Source organism: Scyliorhinus canicula, chromosome 14 (genome assembly GCF_902713615.1).
Source record: "Scyliorhinus canicula chromosome 14, sScyCan1.1, whole genome shotgun sequence".
Taxonomy (NCBI): domain Eukaryota; kingdom Metazoa; phylum Chordata; class Chondrichthyes; order Carcharhiniformes; family Scyliorhinidae; genus Scyliorhinus; species Scyliorhinus canicula.
In genome coordinates, this window is record NC_052159.1 from 27712128 (window position 1) to 27734302 (window position 22175).

Below are 22175 nucleotides of genomic sequence, written 5' to 3' on the forward strand. Positions count from 1 at the left end.
AGCTTGCGCCCCTTGCCGCCTCAAGCCCGCCATCGGGGATCTGCCGTTCTCAACCTCTTATTTGTCCCCTAGTAACAGTTCCTCTCCTGTCAGCAGAGCAGCTCCCCTCTCCCTCCCTCCCTAGTAACAGCACCAAACTCCCAACCCCCCATATCAAATTTATCACCTGCTCACCCCCCCCCCCCCCCCCCCCCCCCCCATGCTTCCGTGAGCTAGCTGACCTAGCTAACCTGGTAGCTCCCACCCTTGGCACCAGACATCCTATCTCTCCATTGTTCTCCCTCCTCCCCCACCGCTTGGACATACATACTCAAAACATCACAGGCCCCAATAAACAAACAGTTGAAAAAGAAAGATCCTGCCACCCAACTCCCAATAGAACAAAGTTAACTTTAGAAACATAAATAGCCCCTTGTTACACAGAGCACTACATATTCAAAAAACACACAGTTCCAACCAAACCCATGAAGAAACAAAGAAAATCCAGCCACCCTTCCCCCATCGGCATCAAGTTAACTTACAAAGCTGAGCAACAGCCCAGAATCAATATAAAAAACCATTTCACATACAGTGCAAAAATGAGAATCATTTTAACAAAATCGATAGAGCATTACCCGTCTCGAGAGTTCAGTGATTTCAGCCTCTTGCCTGTCCTTCACTTTTAACAAAGTCCATCGCCTCATCTGGCGTCTCAAAATAAAGTTGCTGCTCTTCATAGGTGATCCATAAACAAGCTGGATAATGCAGTCCAAACTTCACCTTCTTCTTGAAAAGGACCGATTTTACTCGGCCACACCCAGGACCTGGTAGATACGCAGGATGCTGTTCTCCCACTTGCAGCTCCATGTCTGCTTGGCCCACCTCCAAATCTGTTCCTTATCCAGGAACCGGTGCATTCGCACCACCATTGCCCTCGGTAGCTGGTTCACACGTGGCTTCCTCGCATGCGTTCTGTGCACTCGGTGGCTCGTTCACACGCAGCCTCCTCGCAAGCATTCTGTGCGCTCTATCCACTTCCAAGGGTTGGGCAAGCACCCCATCACCCATTAGCTTCTTGAGCATATTCGCTACATATGCCCTTGCATCCGTTCCCTCGCAGACCTTAGGGAGGCCAACGATCTTCATGTTCTGTCGATGGGACCTGTTCTCTAGGTCCTCCACCTTCTCCTGCAACCTTTTCTGCTGATCCCTCATCAGTCCCACCTGTAACTCCACGCAGTTGGGTGTTCTTTATGCTCTACCACCTTCTCCTCAACCTTCTGGATCGTCCGACCTTCCAGCCCCTGATCCACCCGATCAATCGATGCCTTGATTGGGTCTAGGCCATCTTCCTTTTGCTTGGAGAAACCCTCCTGAATAAATTTCACCAGTTGCTCCATTAACCACTGCGCCGCTGAGCCAGTACCCTGCACCTCCGCCATGTTTTTCTGTGCTGTGGGTTTCACGCGTGCCTTCTCTACTCAATTTTACCTTCTTATGCGATCACTTCTGGTCCACATCCCCATATGCTAGTGTGGGATTCCTCCTCACTGTCCCATCCACTCCCGATTTTTCAAAAGAAAACTCGAAAAAAGTCAGGGGAAAAGGTCCAAAAAGTCCATCACGAGCAGGCACTACCAAATGTGTGACCTCCTACTCCATGGCCTCCACCGGAAGTCCGAGAGAGACTGATTTTTAATCAATACGGAATCAAGGATTATGGGAATAAGGCAGGAGTCAAGGAATATCAGATCAGATCAAAATTGGCAGAATAGACTCAATGGGCTGAATGGCATATTTCTGCTCCTATGTCTTATGGTTTACCTGCAGAAATCTGGTAGTACTATGAAATAATTGCCCAATCAGCAGGAAATGAATTATATGGAAAGCAACACTGCCCTGCGAACCAAGCCTCAGACTCCTGAAAACATTACTAATGTCCAACATACCATGTGCACCTACCTGCACATACTGAAAACCAGATAGACATTTTATGCAGAGGTCTTGATACTAGTGTAGCTGAAAATCATGTGCTTTGATTTTTGTTGACACTGCATATCAAAGGAAAGTTATATCAACTCCAGTTGCAGTTGTGGAATTACAATCAAGAGGTTATGAGGAAGCTGCCATATTGTTTCCCCTCCATTTCCTTTTGAATGCACCACAGTTTATAAAAGTGGGAAAGAAATATCACTGGAACTAGACTTCCTGCCTCCATGTTTGACTTGTTTTGTCTCACTTAGCAATAATGGAAGGTAGATCATCCAAATGTATTTGTTTACTCCCATTTATTACTATAAAACCACATATTAGTGGCTTGCTCATAGTTGGGCTACTGCTCGCATATAATTTTAGACAAAAATTAAGCATCCCTCATATATGCTTTGCACAAATCCATGATTTTGTTTGACAAGAATTATAGTTTCCTCCTTTCCCATGCACTTTCTACAGCTAAGTGGACAATCAGTAACAAAGGCAAACTGCTGTCAGCAGAAGGCAAAGGATCGTAGAATTCGGATGAATAACCACACAAAGGCACAGGCCAACAGTACAATAATCTCAGGAACTCTCGTGGCTCCAGAGCTATTTTTACACCGGAACCCATTTAGCTTGAATTCCAAAACAATGGAAGCCAAAAGCTTACTATAGTGCCAGACACAAAAAAAGTCTTCAATTCTGCCACTGCTCTTAGTGAGCCAGATTTATCAGCACCAATACCACTAACTAACATCACTTCAAGTCCCAGTATACATTTAGATTAGCTCACAATCGAGTGAACCAAAATGCAGTTTTAAAATGACCAATGAGACAGAAGCTCAGCTAGAAAACACCATTTTATCTTTTGTCCTCCACCTCCTATGTCACCTTTCATGATGACACAATTGCAATGATATACAAAGGGTAGGAAGCCACCATGCAGCTTCAACAATGGCCCTCAATCCCCAAGCAGCACTCAATGGTATGAGCACATTAGCAATTTTCTCTTGGAAAATGTAATGCCAAGAGGTATGGAGAATCACCTTGGTTATTTCAGGGCTTTTGCAGAGGAAGACAAATGCTGAGCAGGATGGGAATCAGCAGAAACACATCAGATGTAATTCAACGTAGAGTGAAAAATTCCCAATGTAGAGCATGAACTTGCATCCAAAACTCTGAAATAAAGGTGGCTAAAACGAGCAGGAGGATGACATACAGCAAGAGGCTCAGTTGGTAGGAATTGCAGGTAGATGTTGGGTAGACTATGGAAAAGTACCTTCAAACTTGAAGTGGTTCAGTTACCGAGCAGGCAGGTATAGTTAAGCCTAGCCCTAATGGCAGACAAATCCAGGACTCCAGAAATCAAATTCAGAGTCCCAGACATGAATAAACATGAAATTAAAGGACAGAACATCTCCAACAAGAAATAGTCTCGTTACCTATATTACGATCCCAGACCAGACCCGAAAAGTGGCTAGGACACTAGATCAAAGCCCCATTTTTAGTTTATTTATAAGACCATGCAGAAAGAATGATTCACTCCAGGAGTGATTGCATGCAGAAATAGGAATTTATACCAACACTTTATTAAACTTTTAACTTCACACCCAAATATAACAATTACCCTATAAACACTACCAATTTCCCATTAAACAACATGAAACATACAGCTCTCAATCTATCTTAAACATCAACATAGCATAGAGTAATACTTCACAGAACAGATTTAAACTCCTGTTAGAACCCCTTCAGACTCAGGCTGAATGTCTTCATAACTCTGGTTCACCTGTAGTATTTCAGCTTCTTCCTCGTCCCCAGACAAGACTGCTCTACTTTCCATATTATTCTTTTGTAATTATCTTAATGAGAGAGAATTGTGGACTGTTCTCTCCAAAGCCTTCTCCACAAACATCCTCTCAATGCTTTCAAAATGGCTACCTGCAACCCTTTGCTCCACCCAGCAACGATCTCATCTCTCCAAGCTGAAAAACAAATTATCTCGAACTCCCCAGGGACTTTCCCCAGTCAAACCACAGTACATTAGTTCAGCCTGAAAACCACATTCCTTTGGTCAATTTCACCTTCCCAGGAAGCTCCCAGGCCTTTTGAACAAAACATCCTTTTCTTTTTTTAAAACATGACCACTGCAGTCAAACACACTATAACCCACACTTTTAATGCTTACATTGTCCCAATATTTAGAAGCCCCAATATTTAGACGCCAATATTTATAAAAATCCTCCATTACACCGACTCTTGACACCTAATGGCATTGCCAGCACTGAACCCCTCTGCACCCTTGAAGCCACAACTGATTAGAACTGAACTGCACCACCCATCGACAGACTGTGGTTACAAGAGCGGGTGAAAGGAGCAACAATAACAAGAACACATGAATTAGGAGCAGCAGTGGGCCACTTAATGCTCCGCCATTCAATAAGATTATGGCTGATCTAATTTTAACCTCAACTTCACATTCATGCCTACTCCCGATGACCTTTAACCCACTTGCTCATCAAGAATCTATCTACTTTTGCCTGAAAATTATTCACAGACTGCCTCAACCTTCTTTTGGTGAAGAAATTTCAAAAAATCTTGCAACCCTTGAGAGAAAAACATTTTTCCTCAGCTCAGTCTTAAATGGGCGACCCCATTTTTTTTTTTAAATCTTTTTATTGGTTTTTCTCTTATTTATAAACAGTTGTGTGTATACATTACATTTTTCATGCCCCTGCTCAGTGCTTTGCTCCAGAGTCCCCACCCTATCTCTGTCCCCAGTTAGTCCTCCCAATTTTGTCTGATCTCGTCCAGTAGCTGACCGTATATTTTCACACATAGCCCCTCTTTGCGCTGCTTGTGCCTAGCAGGTGTGTTTTCTGGGACCCCGGTGTAGCCACCTGAGGTGGCCACGTCCCGATTCCAAAATGGACATTCGCAAAGAGTGCAGGGAAAAATGGACAGCACTAGAGAAAACAAGCAAGTGCAAGGTTTCCTGTGTATTAGGACTTGCAGAACCCAGACAGAACTGAAACCAATAGCCATTAGCATAGTAATGAGCTATCTCCGGGGACAAAAAGAAACATTGAAACAATCGAGACCAGGACAGACTTCCCGGCGCCAGTGGGAGCTAAAACAAAGGCAGGCCAACGGTTACATAGGACCCGCCCAACGATCAGGGAACAACCCCGGTATTGGAGAAAATCAATACGAACGATTGGGACATGGTCCAATTCATTGGGACCAAGTCCGGGGTCCGCCCGGAAGGGCGCAAAACCCCTGGGGGCTATAAAACAGAGTCCGCAAGGTCAGTTCGCTCTCTTGAAAGCTCTTGGAAGAACTCTCACCTTGGCATTTGGCTCTCAGCGACGAGAGGCCCGCCAAGCACCAACCAAGTAAGTTTAAAGTCAACGCACGATACGAGATAGGCGCTCCTAGCTACTATTCCATACCAGTTCGAAGCCAGCAGTATCAGAACCGGACAACGGCCATTGTTCCTGTGACTGAGTGGGCCACTCGAAGCTAAGTATAGGCTTTAGTAGTAGTTGTAGTTTAGCGAATAAAGTTTATGCATGAGTAATAATTGACTGTGTGTAAATAAATGTGTATTGATTTCAAACTTACTAACTGGTGTATCGAGTCATTGATCAGTATTCGGCTTTGAACCCTGTGGTGGTATCAGAAAGATACCTGCCGACTCTTGAGCAAAGGTAATTAAAACAGAGCAAATTAAGGGAAAGCATAACGAGCAACACCGGGTTACCCTACTGTCTCTTTGCAGAGGAATGTTTTATTTGGAGATGTCTCAATTCCTGTCCTTTTGCTCATTTCCACTTCGTCAGTTCGTCAAGTGTTGCCAGTCTGTGCCCTACATAGAAGTCCCCAACCATCAGTGTGCCCCCATCCCGCCTCCATCTTTTGAAGGTGGTATCTAGCATGGCTGGGGGAATCTGTGATTGCTACAGATGGGGCCATGGGGGACATTTTAGTTATCCCGAAGTGCTGTCTCAACTGGGTCCACGTTCTCAGCATGGCCACTACCACAACGTGGCTTGTTGTGTATCTTGCTGAGGATGGGAGTGCTGCTTTAGCCAGGGCCCGGAGGGTCGTTCCTTTACAGGATGCCTCCTCCATTTGTACCCAATCTGTGTCAGTTTCTTGTACCCATGCCCTCCCTCTTTCTGCTGTTGCTGCCCAGTGGTAGTATTGTAGGTTTGGTAAGACCAAGCCCCCTTTGATTTTTCTTCTTTGCAGTGTCGGTTTGGGAAGTCTTGGGTTCTTAACCAACCCCCCCCCCCCCCCCCCCCCCCACCCACCCACCCACACACACAAATGCCATGATTAGACTGTCTACATTTTGGAAAAGGGCCTTGGGGATGAAGATCAGAATGGATCTAAACAGAAAGAGGACCCTTGGCAGTACTTCATCTTGATCGTCTGCACTCTTCCCGCCAGGGAGAGTGGGAGTGAGTCCCAGAGTTGAAGCTCTTTTCTTACTTCCTCCACCAGGCTGGTCAGGTTCCACTTGTGGATCTGTGTCCAGTTTCTGGCTATCTGGATCCCCACGTAATGGAATCTGTTCTGGGCCGTTTTGAACGGGAGCCCCTCTATCTCTGTCCCTCCCCCTTTTGCATTCACTGGGAATGCCTCACTTCTGCCCAGGTTAAGTTTGTAGCCAGAGAAGTTTCCAAACTCTCAGTATTTGCAGTATTGCCTTCAGTCCTTCCTATGGCTTTGAGGCATAGAAGAGTGGGTCATCTGTTTAGAGTGAGACTCTGCTCTATATGTCTCCTCTCTGGATTTTCTTCCAGCCTTATGCAGGGCTATCACCAGGGGTTCGATCGCTAGCGCGAACAAGAGTGGAGACAGGGGGCAGCCCTGTCTTGTTCCCCTCTGTAGCTGGAAGTATTCACAGCTGGTGGCGTTAGTTCAGACAATCGCCTTGGGAGCCTTGTACAGGAGCCTCACCCATGCGGTGAACCCTGTTCCTAGCCCAAACCGTTCCAGTACCTTGAGGAGGTAGTTCCATTCGACTCTGTCGAAGACCTTTTCTACGTCCAGGGAGACGATCACCTCTGGTGCTCTCTCTCCGGAGGGGTCATTATTACATTCAGCAGCCACCTGTTCATCATGAGCTGCCTACCCTTGACAAAGCCCTTTTGGTCCTCTGCGACCACCTCTGGTACGCAGCCCTCCAGCCAGGACCTTTGCGAGTATTTTCGCATCCACGTTCAGCTGTAAAATGAGTCTGTATGGTCCAGATTCTGTCAGGTCTTTATCTTTTTTGGGTATTAGTGAGATTGTGGCCTGTACTAGTGTGGGGGGCAGGGTGCCCCTTGCCAGAGAATCTGCGAGCATGTCCCTTAGGTGTGGGGCCAGGACTGATTTTGTACAGACTTTTTGCAGAAGTCTCCGGGAACCCGTTGGGTCCCGGTCCCTTCTCCGCCTGCATGGAGCTGATGCTCTCTATGACCTCTCCCAGGTCTATTGGTGCTTACAGCTGGTAATTCACGCACAATTGGTAATACCAGTCCATCCAGGAACCGTTTCATTCCCGCGTACCCATTGGGGGGCTCAGAGGTGTACAGTCCCCGGTAAAAGGTCTCAAATGCCCAATTTACCTCCTTTGGCTCTGATACCAGTCTGCCTCTGTTATCCTTAACCTGCGCTATTTCCCTCGTGGCTGACTGCTTTCTCAGCTGGTGAGCCAATAGGCAGCCAGCCTGGTCTCAGTGTTCATAGAAGGTCTCCCGTGTCTGGCGGAGTTGGTACACTGATTTCCTATTGGATAGCAGGTAAAAGTCCATTTGCAGCTTTTTCCTCTCCGCCAGCAGCCCTATGGTCGGGCCTCAGAATATTTTCTATCGACTTCCAGAATGGAGTCCACTAACTGTTGCCTGGCCACCCTCTCTACCCTGCCTCTGCTTGCCTTGTAGGCTATGATCTCTCCTCTAATCATGGCCTTCAGTGCCTCCCAAAACATGGAGGGCGAGACCTCCCAATGTTGGTTGTAATTAACGTAGTCGCCTATGGCCCGTGATATTTTTTGGCATAAGGCCTTAGAATTTCATAGAATTTACAGTGCAGAAGGAGGCCATTCAGCCCATCAAGTCTGCACCAGCCCCCACGGGGTGGGGTGGAAAGAGCACCCCACCCAAGCACATACCTCCACCCTATCCCTGTAACCTAGTTATCCCACCTAGCCTTTTTGGACTTGGAGGGCAATTTAGCGTAACCTGCACATCTTTAGACTGTGGAAGGAAACCGGAGCATGCAGAAGAAACCCACGCAGAAACGGGGAGAACGTGCAGACTCTGCACAGACAGTGACCCAAGGCGGGAATTGAACCTGGGATCCTGGAGTTGTGAAGCAACTGTGCTAACCATTGTGCTACCGTGCTGCCCCCTTGTTGACCAGGAAGTCTGTGCCCAGCCTCCACGTGGGGCACTGGGCCTGGCCTGTCTCCAACCTCACATCCAGATAGTGTGGAGCATGGTCGGAAATAACGATCGCAGAGTATTCCCTTCCAGTGATCCCTGGAAGCACCAATTTCCCCACTGCAAAGAAGTCGATATGGGTGTATACCTTATGCACCTGTGAAAAGAACAAGAACTCCTTTTCTCCCGGGTGCAGGAACCTCCATGGGTCCACCGTCCTCATCTGTTCCATGAAGGCTCCTAGCTCCCTAGCCATGCCGGACATTTTCCCTGTTCTGGGGTTTGATCATCGGTCAGTCGGCCCAGCACGCAGTTAACGTCGCCCCCCCCCCCCCATAATCAGTTGGTGTGTGTCAAGGTCGGGGATTTCCGCCATGGTCTTCTTTATGAATTGTGTCGTCCCAGTTGGGTGCGTACAACTGGTGCCCCTTCTAGGACACCGTTGACCATGCGGTACCGTCACACTGGGTCCGTAACGGTCTTGGTTTCCGTAAACATCGTCCTCTTGCTGATTAATATTGCTACCCCCTAGCCCTCATCCCATAGCATGAATGGTACGTCTGTCTCACCCAGCCCTTCTTTACCAGCAGCCGGTCCTTCTCCCACAGGTGCAAACCCTGTACGTAGATTATGTCTGCTTTTAGGCTTCTTAGGTGGGCGAAGACTCGGGATATTTTCACTGGGCCATTGAGTCCCTTTACATTCCAGGCAACAATCCTGGTGGGGAGCTTCTGACCCCCCCCCCCCCCCCCCCCCCCCCAGTCCTGCATGATCACCGATACTTACTTGGTGGAAGCACACCTGCACCTCGGGGTTTCCCTTTGTTCGGGGGCCGACCAAAATGGCCAGCGTCGCCGCTCTCACCGTGGGGTCGGGCCCCAGCGCTCCGGGGTTTCCTTTTGTCTAGGGGGCATCCAACATGGCCACCAGCTAGGTGTGTGCCACCGCCCTCCAGGGTCTTCCTTCACCCCATGCCCTCCCAAGTGGCTGCTTGTGGCGCAACCTTGGTTCTTCGCTCTGTTCCATGCCCGCCGAGGTCCGTGTCTGTACTGCTTTTCTATCTTGCCCTTCTCTTTGCTTCTCCTTTGTTTTGCATTCTCCCCCCTACTCCTCACCACCCCCCCAGCCCCCGTCCCTCTGTGTTCTCCGCCCCCCTCCTCGTGCCAGGTGCTCCCTCTCCCCTGAGGCGGGCCCTGGCCCTCCTTTCTTCTTGCCCTCCCGTGCTGGCCCTCCTCGCTAGGACAGTGGCCCTCCTCCCAGTATTCACCCAGCTCTGGCCTTGTTTAACCTTCGTCCTACTGGCCCTCATCTCGCTCTTGTCTCGCCCTCCTGTCCGTTTTTCTCACACTCATTCTGCCCATCCCCATCCCCCCCCCCAATCGCATTAAGAAAGGAGACAAGCCCGTAAACGAGGCAGCAGTCCTGCGCAAAACATAAAACACATGTGCACAGTTCATGACCTTATTGTCCTTGTTGCTGTATGCACTCCGCTCTTTGTTCCGATTTTCCCCTCCTTCTCCGTCCCCATGGCTTTCATAGCGGTTGTGGCTGCTCCTCACCCAGTTTGTTCAATCTAACGAACTCATCAGCCGCCGCTGGGGTGTTAAAGTACAGCTCTTTCCCCTTAAATGTTACCCAGAGTTTGGCCGGGAATAACATCCCAAATGTCACCTTGCTTTTGTGGAGTGCTGATTTTGCCTTGTTGAACTCAGCCCTTCTTTTGGCCAGGTCCGCCCCAATGTCCTGATACACCCTATGTTCTTCCCTTCCCACATGCTCGATCTCTTTTGCTGGGCCCACGTTAGTATTTTCTCCTGGTCTTGGAACCGGTGCAGCCTTGCGATAATCGCTCTGGGCTGCTCCCCGGCTTTGGGCTTGGGTCGGAGCAACCTGTGGATTTCTGGGGGGTTCAGAAGTTCCTCCCTTCCCACTAGCTTGCCCAGCATTTGGGCGATGTAGGCTGTTCGGTCTTTGCCCTCTATCCCCTCTAGCAGACCCACTATTCTAATATTCTGCCATCTTGACCTATTCTCCTGGTCCTACACATTCCCTCTTAGGTTCCCCGGGACGTTACCAACCTTTTCACCTTGGCTTCCAGGGCTATCACCCTGTTGCTCTGGTCCGATGCGGCCCTCTCTAACTCTAGAATTGTTCTCTCCTGCGCCTCCACTTTCCTTCCCAGGCCTTCGATGGTCTGCTGCATTTTGTGCGTTGTCTCCACCAGCACCTCCATCATTGCGTGGAGCTCCAACTGGAGCGCCTCCTTTATGATGCTTAGCTCCTTTTTTGTTATGTTTCTTCACTCTCCCCCCTGTGCAGGAGGGATGCTGGTCACGGCGTCCTGCTCCCGCTCTGCTGTTTGGTCCACTATCCTTTTTCCCTTCCAGGCTCGCCCGAACCTCCGTCTCGTCTCGTAGGGCTGCCTGCCTGCCCGCCGCTCCAACACTTTTCCCTCACTGCTGCCGCTACTTGCATCTCACCGTCCCTTCATTTTGGTATTTTTCTTTCCTCTACCCATCTGTCTCCCTCTCTTCCTCTTCACGCTGCTGTTCCTTATCCAATAGAACAGTACAGCACAGAACAGGCCCTTCGGCCCTCGATGTTGTGCCGAGCATTGTCCGAAACCATCCTGAGGTTGCTCTCCCTTCCCCCGCTCCTCTGCTCTCGTGCTCTCACTGGCTCTGGTCCACCTCAGGTTTTAGGTTTTATTTTATTTGTCTGCCCGGTTTTGTGGTTGTGGTTAGTTCCCTTCCTTTTCTTTCCCCTTCTCTCTCTCTCAACAGGTCATGAAGGTCAAGAGAGAAGCTTCTAATCGGGCCGGGAGTCCTCCTTTGTGTGCCGCTCACATCGTGGTCACTACCGGAGGGGGGAGGAGCGGGACCTCTCTCTTCGCTGCTCGCTCCCGAGCGCTCAGCCCCTGACTTTGCTCCAGGTCTCCACTCCACTTCTCCCGCACTCTCTGTCGCAACCCCGTATTTTAAATCAGTGGCCCCCTGTTCTAAATTCTCCCACAAGAGGAACCATCCTTTCCACATCCACTCTGTCTCCTCAGGATCCTATATGTTCAATCAAGTTGCCTCCTACCCTTCTAGTGAGTAGTTAGCCTCACTTGAATATGTCTACGCCTGATTTGGTGCGTGGGTGGTGGGGGGGTTCTCCCAGGTAGTGCCACTGACAGGGCCCAGGTGGCATCTTGCCTGTGAGGCAGGCTCGAGGACCCCCAAACCGATAACGTGGGGTTTTGGGGGGGCAGGGTCCAGAGGCTGTGTTGGGAGGTTGAGAGATTCAGCGGATACAAGTCTAGCCTGTCTAACCTTTCGTCATAAGACAACCTGCCCATTCCAGGTATTCATCCAGTATAACGTTACTGAACTGCTTACAATGCATTTACATATTCCTTAAATAAGACAACAAATTCTGTACACAGGAATCTAGATATGGTAACATCAATACCCTATATAACTGAAGCATAACCTCCCTACTCTAGAATTAAATTCCCCTCGCAATAAATAATACTACTCTATGCGCTTTACCAATTACTTTCTGCACCTGCATACTAGCATTTTGTGATTCAAATACTGGAACATCCAGATCCCACTGCATCTCAGAGCGCTGTAATCCCTCACCATTTAGATAATGTTTCTTTTTCATTTGTCCTACCAAAATTGACAACCTCACATTTTACTCCATTACGATCTCAGACTGACCTCAACAGTGGATAGGCGGGACGGCACGTGGTGCAGGACGGGCAGCATGTGGCGCAGTGGTTAGCACTGGAACTGCAGCGCTGAGTACTCGGTTTCGAATCCCGGCCCTGGGTCACTGTCTGTGTGGAGTTTGCTCATTCTCCCCATGTCAGCGTGGGTTTCACCCCACAACCCAAAGATGTGCAGGTTAGGTGGATTGGCCACGCTAAATTGCCCCTTAATTTATTAAAAAACAGTGGCTAGGATACGGCATCAAAATCCCTATATGTTAATTTATTTTATAAGACTGTGTGGAAATAATGATTCGCACCAGGGTCATTGCATGAAAAGAAATCAGGGCTTTGTATTTTAATTGTATATTGTTTAATACAATATTAATCTTTTTAACTTCAAATCTGAAAAGAATAATGGAGGAGCTCCACTCACCAATGTAGGAAGAGATCATGGTGCCCCAATCTCTCAACCTCCCAACACAGCCTCTGGACCCCGCCCCCCCCAAAACCCCAGGTTATCGGTTTGGGGGTCCTCGAGCCTGCCTCACAAGGGCACCCCCTGAGCTCCATCCCTGGCACTGGCAAGATGCCACTTGGGCCCTGTCAGTGGAAGAACTGGGAGAACCCCCCACCACCCACGCACCAAATCAGGCGTAGACATATTCAAGTGAGGCTAACTACTCACTTAAATAAGCAAATCTGGGTTCTGCCCACTGGGGTGGGCAGATCCAGATTGTGATGCCTCCCGAGATCCCATTAGCTCTCACAAGGCGTAACAAGCCAGGTTACCAGCCGCATTGTGTCCAGAAATGGGCATGGCCATTAGATCACACCCTTCAACTTTTCTCTCCAAAAAGCTTAAGTGTCTTTCTCTCTCCCTTAACTCCACCCACACTGACATCATCTCCCCAAGCTGAAAAACAAATTAACATTCCAGGGACTGAATGTACATTAACTCTCTGTCCCCAGTTGAACCACAGTGCATTAGGCCAGACTGACAAACACATTCTTCTGTCAATTTCACCTTCTGGCTGCAAAATGCTCTCAGGACGTGCAAAACAGAATCGTTTTTTTAAAAAAACAACACAGGAGTACTCCAGTCAATCAGAACTCCCTTAAATTGGCCAATATATTTATAATCCAATTTTCCCAAAATCCTCCATTCGACAATTTTTTGGCCACTCAAATAACTATATCCTTTTGTAGCCTCCTTATGTCATAGATTATCATAGAATTTACAGTGCAGAAGGAGGCCATTCAGCCCATCGGGTCTGCACCGGCTCCTGGAAAGAGCACCCTACCCAAGGTCAATACCTCCACCCTATCCCCATAACGCAGTAACCCAACCCAACACGAAGGGCAATTTTGGACACTAAGGGCAATTTATCATGGCCAATCCACCTAACCTGCACATCTTTGGACTGTGGGAGGAAACCGGAGCACCCGGAGGAAACCCATGCACACACGGTGAGAACGTGCAGACTCCGCACAGACTGTAACCCAAGCCGGAATCGAACCTGGGACCTTGGAGCTGTGAAGCAATTGTGCTATCCACAATGCTACCGTGCTGCCCCTTCAGAACTTATCTATCTTTGAATCATCAGAAAATTTAGCAACCATACCATAGGCCCCTTTATCAAAACCATTTATATAAATTGTAGAGTTGAACATAGAACATAGAACAGTACAGCACAGAACAGGCCCTTCGGCCCTCAATGTTGTGCCGAGCCATGATCACCCTACTCAAACCCACGTATCCACTCTATACCCGTAACCCAACAACCCCCCCCTTAACCTTACTTTTATTAGGACACTACGGGCAATTTAGCATGGCCAATCCACCTAACCCGCACATCTTTGGACTGTGGGAGGAAACCGGAGCACCCGGAGGAAACCCACGCACACAGGGGGAGGACGTGCAGACTCCACACAGACAGTGACCCAGCCGGGAATCGAACCTGGGACCCTGGAGCTGTGAAGCATTTATGCTAACCACCATGCTACCCTGCTACCTTTAGAGACCTTGAGACCCCAGCACGGATCCCTGTGGCACAACACTCATCACATTACCCATTTACACCTACTGTTTCGTGTTAGCTAGCAAATCTTCTATTTACGCGTTACCCCCTACACCACAAGCATTCTTTCCCCCCCACAATATTCTTTGAGACACCTTATCAAATGCCTTCTGCAAAACTTGAGTACAGTATATCCACCAACCTTTGTCGACAGCATCAGTTATTCAAAAATTCCAATAAATCGGTTAAACATGATTCCCCTTTCAACAAAACTTGTTGACTCTGCCTGATTGTCATGAAATTTTCTATTGTAACATCTTTAATAATAGCTTCTAGCATTTTCCTTATAATGGATGTTAAGCTAACTGGCCCTAGCCTGCTTTTGGTCTCTCTACCTTTTTGACTAAAGGAGTTTCAATCTAAAGGAACATTGCCCGAATCTGGTGAATTTTGGAAATTATAGAATCATCATAGAATTTACAGTGCAGATGGAGGCCATTTTGCCTCCAGCTTGCACCAGCTATTGGGAAAGAGCACCCTATTTAAGCCCAAGCCTCCACCTTATCCCCACCTTTTTGGACACTAAAGGCAATTTATCATGGCCAATCCACCTAACCTGCACATCTTTGGACTGTGGGAGGAAATCCACGCAGACACGGGGAGAACGTGCAGACTCCGCACAGACAGTGACCCAAGCCGGGAATCGAACCCGGGACCCTGGAGCTATGAAGCAACTGTGCTAATCACGTGCTACCCATTCATCAACCATCATACTAGTCACTTCTTTCAAGACCCTAGGATGCAATCCATCAGGACCCAGAGACTTGTCAATCCGCAGTTCCAACAATTTTCTAAATACTACTTCTCTCTTGAATGTACTTTGTGGAGCTCTTCGCTCCTTTCCAACTATTTCTGGGATGTTACTTATATCCTTTACAGCAGTGTTTTTCAAAAACATTTTCCCTGGGGGACCCACTTTAAACAACCGTCGGACCTTCAGGACTCACGCCGGCCGGAGGTTTGCGACGCTTGCCGCCAATCTTAGCGACCCACCATTATTCCTTACCTTTAATGCGGCAAGTGAGCCTGCTTGGTCCTCATAATCTCATTTGCTTAGTCATTCAATGTTACATTTCTGCTAAGGACTTCAGCTGATGATTTAAGTTTTTGCTGATCCTTTGAGAAAAGTCAAAAGGTTTGTCCTCAAACTCGCCATGCTTAGTCTTCAAATGCCTTTGAATATTTGAGGTTCCATTTGCCAGTACTTCCCCACATGTAACACACATGGGCTTTGCATCCTGATTTGCAGCCATACTTCAAGAAATCATTTTTATATTGCTTTGTCCCTGATTTCAGTTTCTTCTTAATGAGTTGTTCACCAGACTGGAGTTCTGGATCAACTCACACCAGCACTGTTTTGTCCTGCTGTGAACTCTCCTGTGAAGCTCTCTCCAGCAGATTCAATTGTGAGACCTCGGCCTGTTTGTATCTCTGGCCCACTCTTCCTTATTACAAATAATTCATCATCATTTCTTCACACTGTCCTGTTGCTTGCTGGTAGCTACATAATAGACAAATCTCTCCATCATGATTTCACACCCAAAGCATAGACGCACAGGGCGCATGGTATCAGTGTACGTGCTGGGTGCGTGACCTTCTCTCTGCCACTGCCTCTGGCAGGAAGAGTCTATCGTTCATATTTAACCGGCAATTTTTTTTGTTTACTTTGAAACTTTATTTCCAATACCTGATTTTTCTAAGTTTATGACTTTTTACTACTGAAAATTAAAATAATTTCAGTTGAACTTGTGCATCCTTACATTTACACACAAACTTTGTTTTCAATATATTCCCATGTCTTTAGAAATTTAAACAAGTATAGATAAAAAGTATAATCTTTGTTCCTGGAGCGAGGAAGGGATGGAGGTGGGCTGGCACTGCCCAACCTTCTGGGGTACTATTGGGCAGCCAATGTGTCAATGGTGCGTAAATGGGTGATGGAGGGGGGAGGGGCGGCGTGGAAAAGAATGGAGATAGCGTCATGTAGAGGTACGAGCCTGGGTGCCATGGTAACGGCACCGTTGCCGCTCTCCCCTAAGAGGTTTACCACGAGCCCGGTGGTGGCAGCGACCCTAAGAATCTGGGAACAATGGAGACGGCATCGGGGGGGAAACAGGGGGCTCGATGGAGGCTCCACTGGGTGGCAACCATCGGTTCATCCCGGGGAACACGGATGGGGGATTCAGGGGGTGGCAAAGGGCGGGCATCAGCAAATTGAGGGACCTGTTTATTGGCGGGAGGTTTGCGGGCCTGGGGGAACTGGAAGATAAATTTGGCCTTCCCCAGGGGAACATGTTCAGATACCTGCAGGTAAAGGCGTTTGCTAGGCGACAGGTAGAGGGATTCCCTTTGCTGCCCTCGCAGGGGACGATGGACAGAGTGCTTTCGGGGGTGTGGGTAGGAGAGGGGAAGGTGTCTGACATCTATAAGGTAATGCAGGAGGTGGAGGAGTCGTCAGTGGAGGAGCTGAAGGCTAAATGGGAGGAGGAACTCGGGGAGCAGATAGAGGACGGGACTTGGGCAGATGCCTTGGAGAGAGTCAACTCTTCCTCCTCATGTGCGAGGCTTAGTCTCATCCAATTTAAGGTGCTGCACCGGGCCCACATGTCCGGGACTAGGATGAGTAGGTTCTTCGGGGGTGCGGACAGGTGCACCAGATGTTCGGGGAGTCCTGCGAACCACGCCCATATGTTCTGGGCATGCCCAGCACTGGAAGAATTCTGGAAGGGGGTGGCGGGGACGGTGTCGAGGGTGGTTGGATCCAGGGTCAAACCAGGGTGGGGACTCGCGATTTTTGGAGTTGCGGTAGAGCCGGGAGTGCAGGAGGCGAAAGAGGCCGGTGTCCTGGCCTTTGCGTCCCTAGTAGCCCGTCGAAGGATTCTGTTACAATGGAAGGATGCAAGGCCCCCAAGTGTGGAGACCTGGATCAGTGACATGGCGGGATTTATAAAATTGGAAAAGGTCAAATTTGCCCTGAGAGGATCAATACAAGGGTTCTATAAACGATGGCAGCCTTTTCTGGACTTCCTGGCTCAGAGATAGGTAACTGGGTCAATAGCAGCAGCAACCCGGGGGGGGGGGGGGGGGGGGGGGGGGGGGGGGGGGTGTGCATTATTGTAGTGTTTATTCTGTAACTTTATAGTGTGTTAATTTGCGTTGTTGTTAAAATGCTGGGTTGTTCATGGGGATGGGGCGAATGTATATGATTGTTAATATTATTGTTATTTTCGGTATTTTACTAAGGTGCGTCAATGTTGTATAAAATCAAAATTTCTCAATAAAAATTATTTTTTAAAAAAAAGTATAATCTTGTTTTTACTTTACAAACTATGACTTTAGATGAAATGAAGTAACTTGTCAAACACTTACAATGTCACACTATTTTTTACTGGTTCCACTGCATTACATTATCCTACCATCCAAGTAATCTCCTGCTCCATTCTTACCAAAAGCAGTAACTTCCTGGTTTCCAGAGAGTGGCGACACAAAGTTATGACTGTGTAAGTCTTTTCCAGTGTTAACAGGTGTCAGCCCTATTGACTGGCCTTGTTTTATCGGTATTCCTCGCCACAAGCCTGGCTTGGCTTCTTTCTCACTCTCCAGTAGCTGCCTCCACCCCAGTCACAGACTGCTGCCCACTTCCCAATGAGAATTTCACGTTGTGGGAGTGCAAGGGGACGTTCTGCCAGCCGTTGAACAGCTTGACCATGGAGCCACAGGTCACATATTGTCGATTGGCGGCAGGAGACAAGTCGAGCACTGGGCAGAGGATGAGCACCAGAGCGGAGCTCCAAGCTGGGACGTGGACGCCAATCAAACCATGTCCCCAAACCCCCTACGCAGTGACCAGCACACAGTCCAGCATCGCGCTGCCCCCTGAGATGCCGCAAACTATCGGGGACTGCCTGCGGCCGGCATTCTTAAAAGCTATTGGGGTCTTCTGCCTGCAATCGGAACCCCACAACTCATTGTTCTGCGACTCTCCCGACACCCGCCCACTACCCACCCGCAGATTGCCTCACAGCACTGAGGTCCCAGGTTCAATTGCAGGTCTGAGTCACTGTCCGAGTGAAGTTTGCACATTCTCCAGTGTCTGCGTGGGTTTCACTCCCACAACCCGAACGATGTGCAGAATAGGTGGATTAGCCATGCTAAATTGCCCCTTAATTGGAAAAAAGAATTGGGTACTCTAAATTTTTTTTAAATGAAGGTGTCTCACCACCACCAACTAGGAATAAGCAACAAGTGCTGGTCTAGCCAGCAATGCCCAAATTCCATGAAAGAATATAAATTGGATTTGTTTATTATCACATGTACCAAGGTACAGTGAAAAGTATTTTTCCACGAGCAGCTCAAACAGATCATTTAGTACATGAAAGTAAAATAAAAATATAAATAGGGCAACACAAGATACACAATGTAAATACATAGACACAGACATCGGGTGAAGCATACAGGAGTGTTGTATAATCAGGTCAGTCCATCAGAGGGTCATTTAGGAATCTGGTAACAGCAGGGAAGAAGCTGTTTTTGAATTTGTTTGTGTGTTCTCGGACTATTATATCTCCTGCCCGATGGAAGAAATTGGAAGAGTGGAAGAAGTTGGAAGAGTGGGTAAGCCGGCTGGGAGGGCATCACGAGGTCAAAATTCTGGCACACCCAACAGTACTAGGGGTGTACATTACACTGACTGCAGTGGTTCAAGGAAGTGGTTCACAGTATCTTCTCAGGAACAAAACGGGATAAACAATAAATGCTGGCCTTGCTAAAGACATCTAGTTTCCATTATTTAAAAAAACACCACCATGAAACCGGCCTTGTGCTCTGCACATGTAGGTTGAATCTGACCTTTTAGTTAGGGCTAAAATCTCTCCACTGTCTCCTCAGCCACTCTCCTGGCTGGGTCACTGTCTGTGCGGAGTCTGCACGTCCTCCCCGTGTGTGCGTGGGTTTCCTCCGGGTGCTCGGTTTCCTCCCACAGTCCAAAGATGTGCGGGTTAGGTGGATTGGCCATGCTAAATTGCCCGTAGTGTCCTAAAATGTAAGGTTAAGGGGGGGGTTGTTGGGTTACGGGTATAGGGTGGATACGTGGGTTTGAGTAGGGTGATCATTGCTCGGCACAACATCGAGGGCCGAAGGGCCTGTTCTGTGCTGTTCTATGTTGAGAATTAAAGGAACTTAAAACAGCACAAGATGGATATTGGGGGGGGGGGGGGGGGGGGGGGGGGTGGAGGTGGCAAAGCATGGCAATGAACATCCAAAGATTGGAGATGCAGAGGAGGAGTTCTGTATGGACTGAACGGACATTTGATGAGATATCTTTCATATCTGCAGACCAACTCAATTAGTTTCCTTTTTGAAACAAAAATAAGTCACCATCACAAACTTTTTATATCCAGGTTTTGATACAGTTATGGTGGGATTGAACTACAGTTGCTAGATTACTAATCCAGATAGGATATCCAAATCTGCACCCATTTTCTGTTTTAAAAAAAAACACAACCTTTTTATAGGTGTAACATTGCCTCTTTGCTTTTGCATTTATGAAACCCAGTACCCTGCACCTTGACACACTTATTTACACAAAAGAGGCACGTTAATTAAATTAGAAATTCAGTTTAGCTGGCCATTGAATCGAGATCAGTTTTTTTATTAAAAGACGTTTTCTTTGAATGAGGAAGAAGTTTCCTTAACCTAGCTTATCCTGAGAAAATAGCCATGGGGTAAGCCGTTGCTATAGCAACCAGTGGCTTTTATGATTGTTTCAATAGATGCTGTGCAAACTCTTTTGTTGAGGCATCCTTTAAAAAAAAAGTTGGTTCAGATTTACGTGTAAACGGTCTGTCTCATTTCGGAAACGAGGAGCGGGGTCATTAAAAAGCAATGCAGTATTAATTAAGTTGGGGGAGGGGGAGGGTATTTTTTAAAAGATGCTTTGAGAATTGCCGGATGTTCATAAAACAAATATCTTGAGGATGGGAAGTAGTGGAAGGGTTACCGTGGAGTTGAATTCGGACAGCTTGGGTTGCTGTTTTTCTGTTGTTGTAAAACTCATATCCATGTATATAGTTACAGGTCTACCTTGAAGTCACAGGCTGCCCAACTCCACCTGCGCGGAGGCAACTCTGAAGACATGCTGGAGGGAGAGCGGTGAGATGTGCCTTCGCCAGGGTGGGTTTTGATGACGGGTGGGTGGTATCGGGTGTATTTTCTTAAAACCTTCCGGCCGAGTCGAACCAACACCCCTCCCTCCCTCCCACCCACCACACCCCCTTCAAGCTGACCCCCAGCTGTCGGCTCTCACCCGTCCCACAGGTGGTGTGGCATTGTGACATCAGGGGGGGGGGGGGGGTGAGGTGGGAAAAGAGGCTGAAAGGAGGGAGAGGGGAGGAAAGAGAGAAACTCAGAGCAGGGTGGGACCTACACACACATAATCTGCCATGTCAACTTTTTAACAACAACAAACAAAAAACGAGCACACACCAACGGCTAGACCGAAAGACCTCGCTCTCTCCATGGTGCACGCCGAGCTGGCACGGCATGGGATATCTACACACTTTCTTGTATTTAAAGAAATATAACCATCAGCACAAACCTCTGGCTCCTCACACTGGAGCAACTTAACTTGTCGACGCTCAGGTGAGAGTCACACCTGCGGGCCGGCTGGGCAGCCGATGAGCGGCTGCGCCTGCGCACTCCTCCCCTCGCCCCGCCCCCACCCGCAGCCACCAGGTCTCCCGCGCGAAGGGGCGGGGCAAGAGGGAATGCCCGGCCCCCAAAGAACCAATCAGCAATAGTCCCCGGCCGTTTTAACCAATCGCTGTTGGGGGCGGGGTTTGGGGACAGGGTCGGCTACTCGGCTTGAATGGGTTCTGGATCTTTCTGTTCCTTACCTTCCGCCCTACTGCCTCGTCCTCTTCAGAAGTCGCTCGGACCTTTGTCTCGGCTGCTTTAATCGGGGAGTTATGGTGCAAACGGCGACAAGAAGAAAGAAGGGGGGGAGAGCCGTGGGCCGTTAGCTCCGCCCGGCCGGCTGCGGCGCCGGTTGCCTAGTAACGCGGCGTCCTTGACAACCGGCAGGCCCGCGATGCCGTCTCGAGGATGTTCCTGGCGTCGCCCTCCTGCTTCCCATTCAAATGCCACTCAATTCAGAACATCTCTTACTTTATAGATGAATAAAACCTGCTGTTCCATGGCCAGTAACAGTCCACTAAACGCGGCAGAAATAATTAAGAGCCATGGCTGAGTGGAACAAAGTGGATTGCGCTTCGGAGAAGCTGGCACAGGCTTGATGGGCCGAATGGCCTCTTTCCGTGCTGCACTCGTGTCGTTCCAATCTTTCAAAATGTATTCACCAACACTTGTGTGGCAGTTAACAGCGCTTAATAAATTGCACAGGTGCAGGAAGTGGAGGGGTCAGGAAGGAAACTTGTGCCAATGAGGAGATCGCTCAGCGTGAATCAATCTGAAATCAGCAGCACAAAGCAGGATTGGGTTGCACTTTTGTCTGTCTTTCATTGAACGAATGTAGTGGGGCTGGCCATTTATTTATTACCCATCACTGGTCGCTCTTGAGAAAACACGTCTTATTCGACCTCCGCCATCCATGAGATGCAGGTATATTGGATTAGATTTATTTGGACTGGATGCATCCACCATTCTATGAGGGAGTTTCAGGATTCTGATCCAGCATCCATGAAGGAACAGCAATGTATTTCCAAGGCAGGGTGGTGCATGACTTGGAGGGGAATTTGGTGGTTGGTGCCCTTTTTTCTTTCCAGATGTTGAGGTTATTGTTTTGGAATGAGCTGTCAAAGAATTCTTGGGTTTCTGCAAAGCGTTTTGCAGATGACACAAATTGCAGCCCTGGTGAAGATATTGCACATTTAAGGTGGTGGTTGGGGCACCAGTCAAGCGGACTGATTTGACCTGAATGCTGTTGAGCCTCTTGAGTAAAGTTGGAGCTGCACTCATCCAGGCAAGGAGGAAAATTCCATCACGCTCTTG

General features: G+C 48.4%; 1 protein-coding gene across 9 annotated transcripts in view; it reads right to left on the reverse strand.

Annotated features, from left to right (window-relative positions):
• tsga10 (testis specific, 10) overlaps nt 1–21173 on the reverse strand; it is a 243823-nt gene extending 222650 nt beyond the window's left edge. For 4 of the 9 annotated variants that reach the window (XM_038818639.1, XM_038818640.1, XM_038818637.1 and 1 more), the window contains exon 1: nt 20167–20233. In XM_038818639.1, coding sequence (XP_038674567.1) covers nt 20167–20229 — 63 coding nt within the window. In that variant the 5' untranslated portion in view covers nt 20230–20233. The other 5 variants (XM_038818645.1, XM_038818643.1, XM_038818648.1 and 2 more) reach the window with 4 other exon arrangements.
• Nucleotides 21174–22175: the final 1002 nt, after the last annotated feature.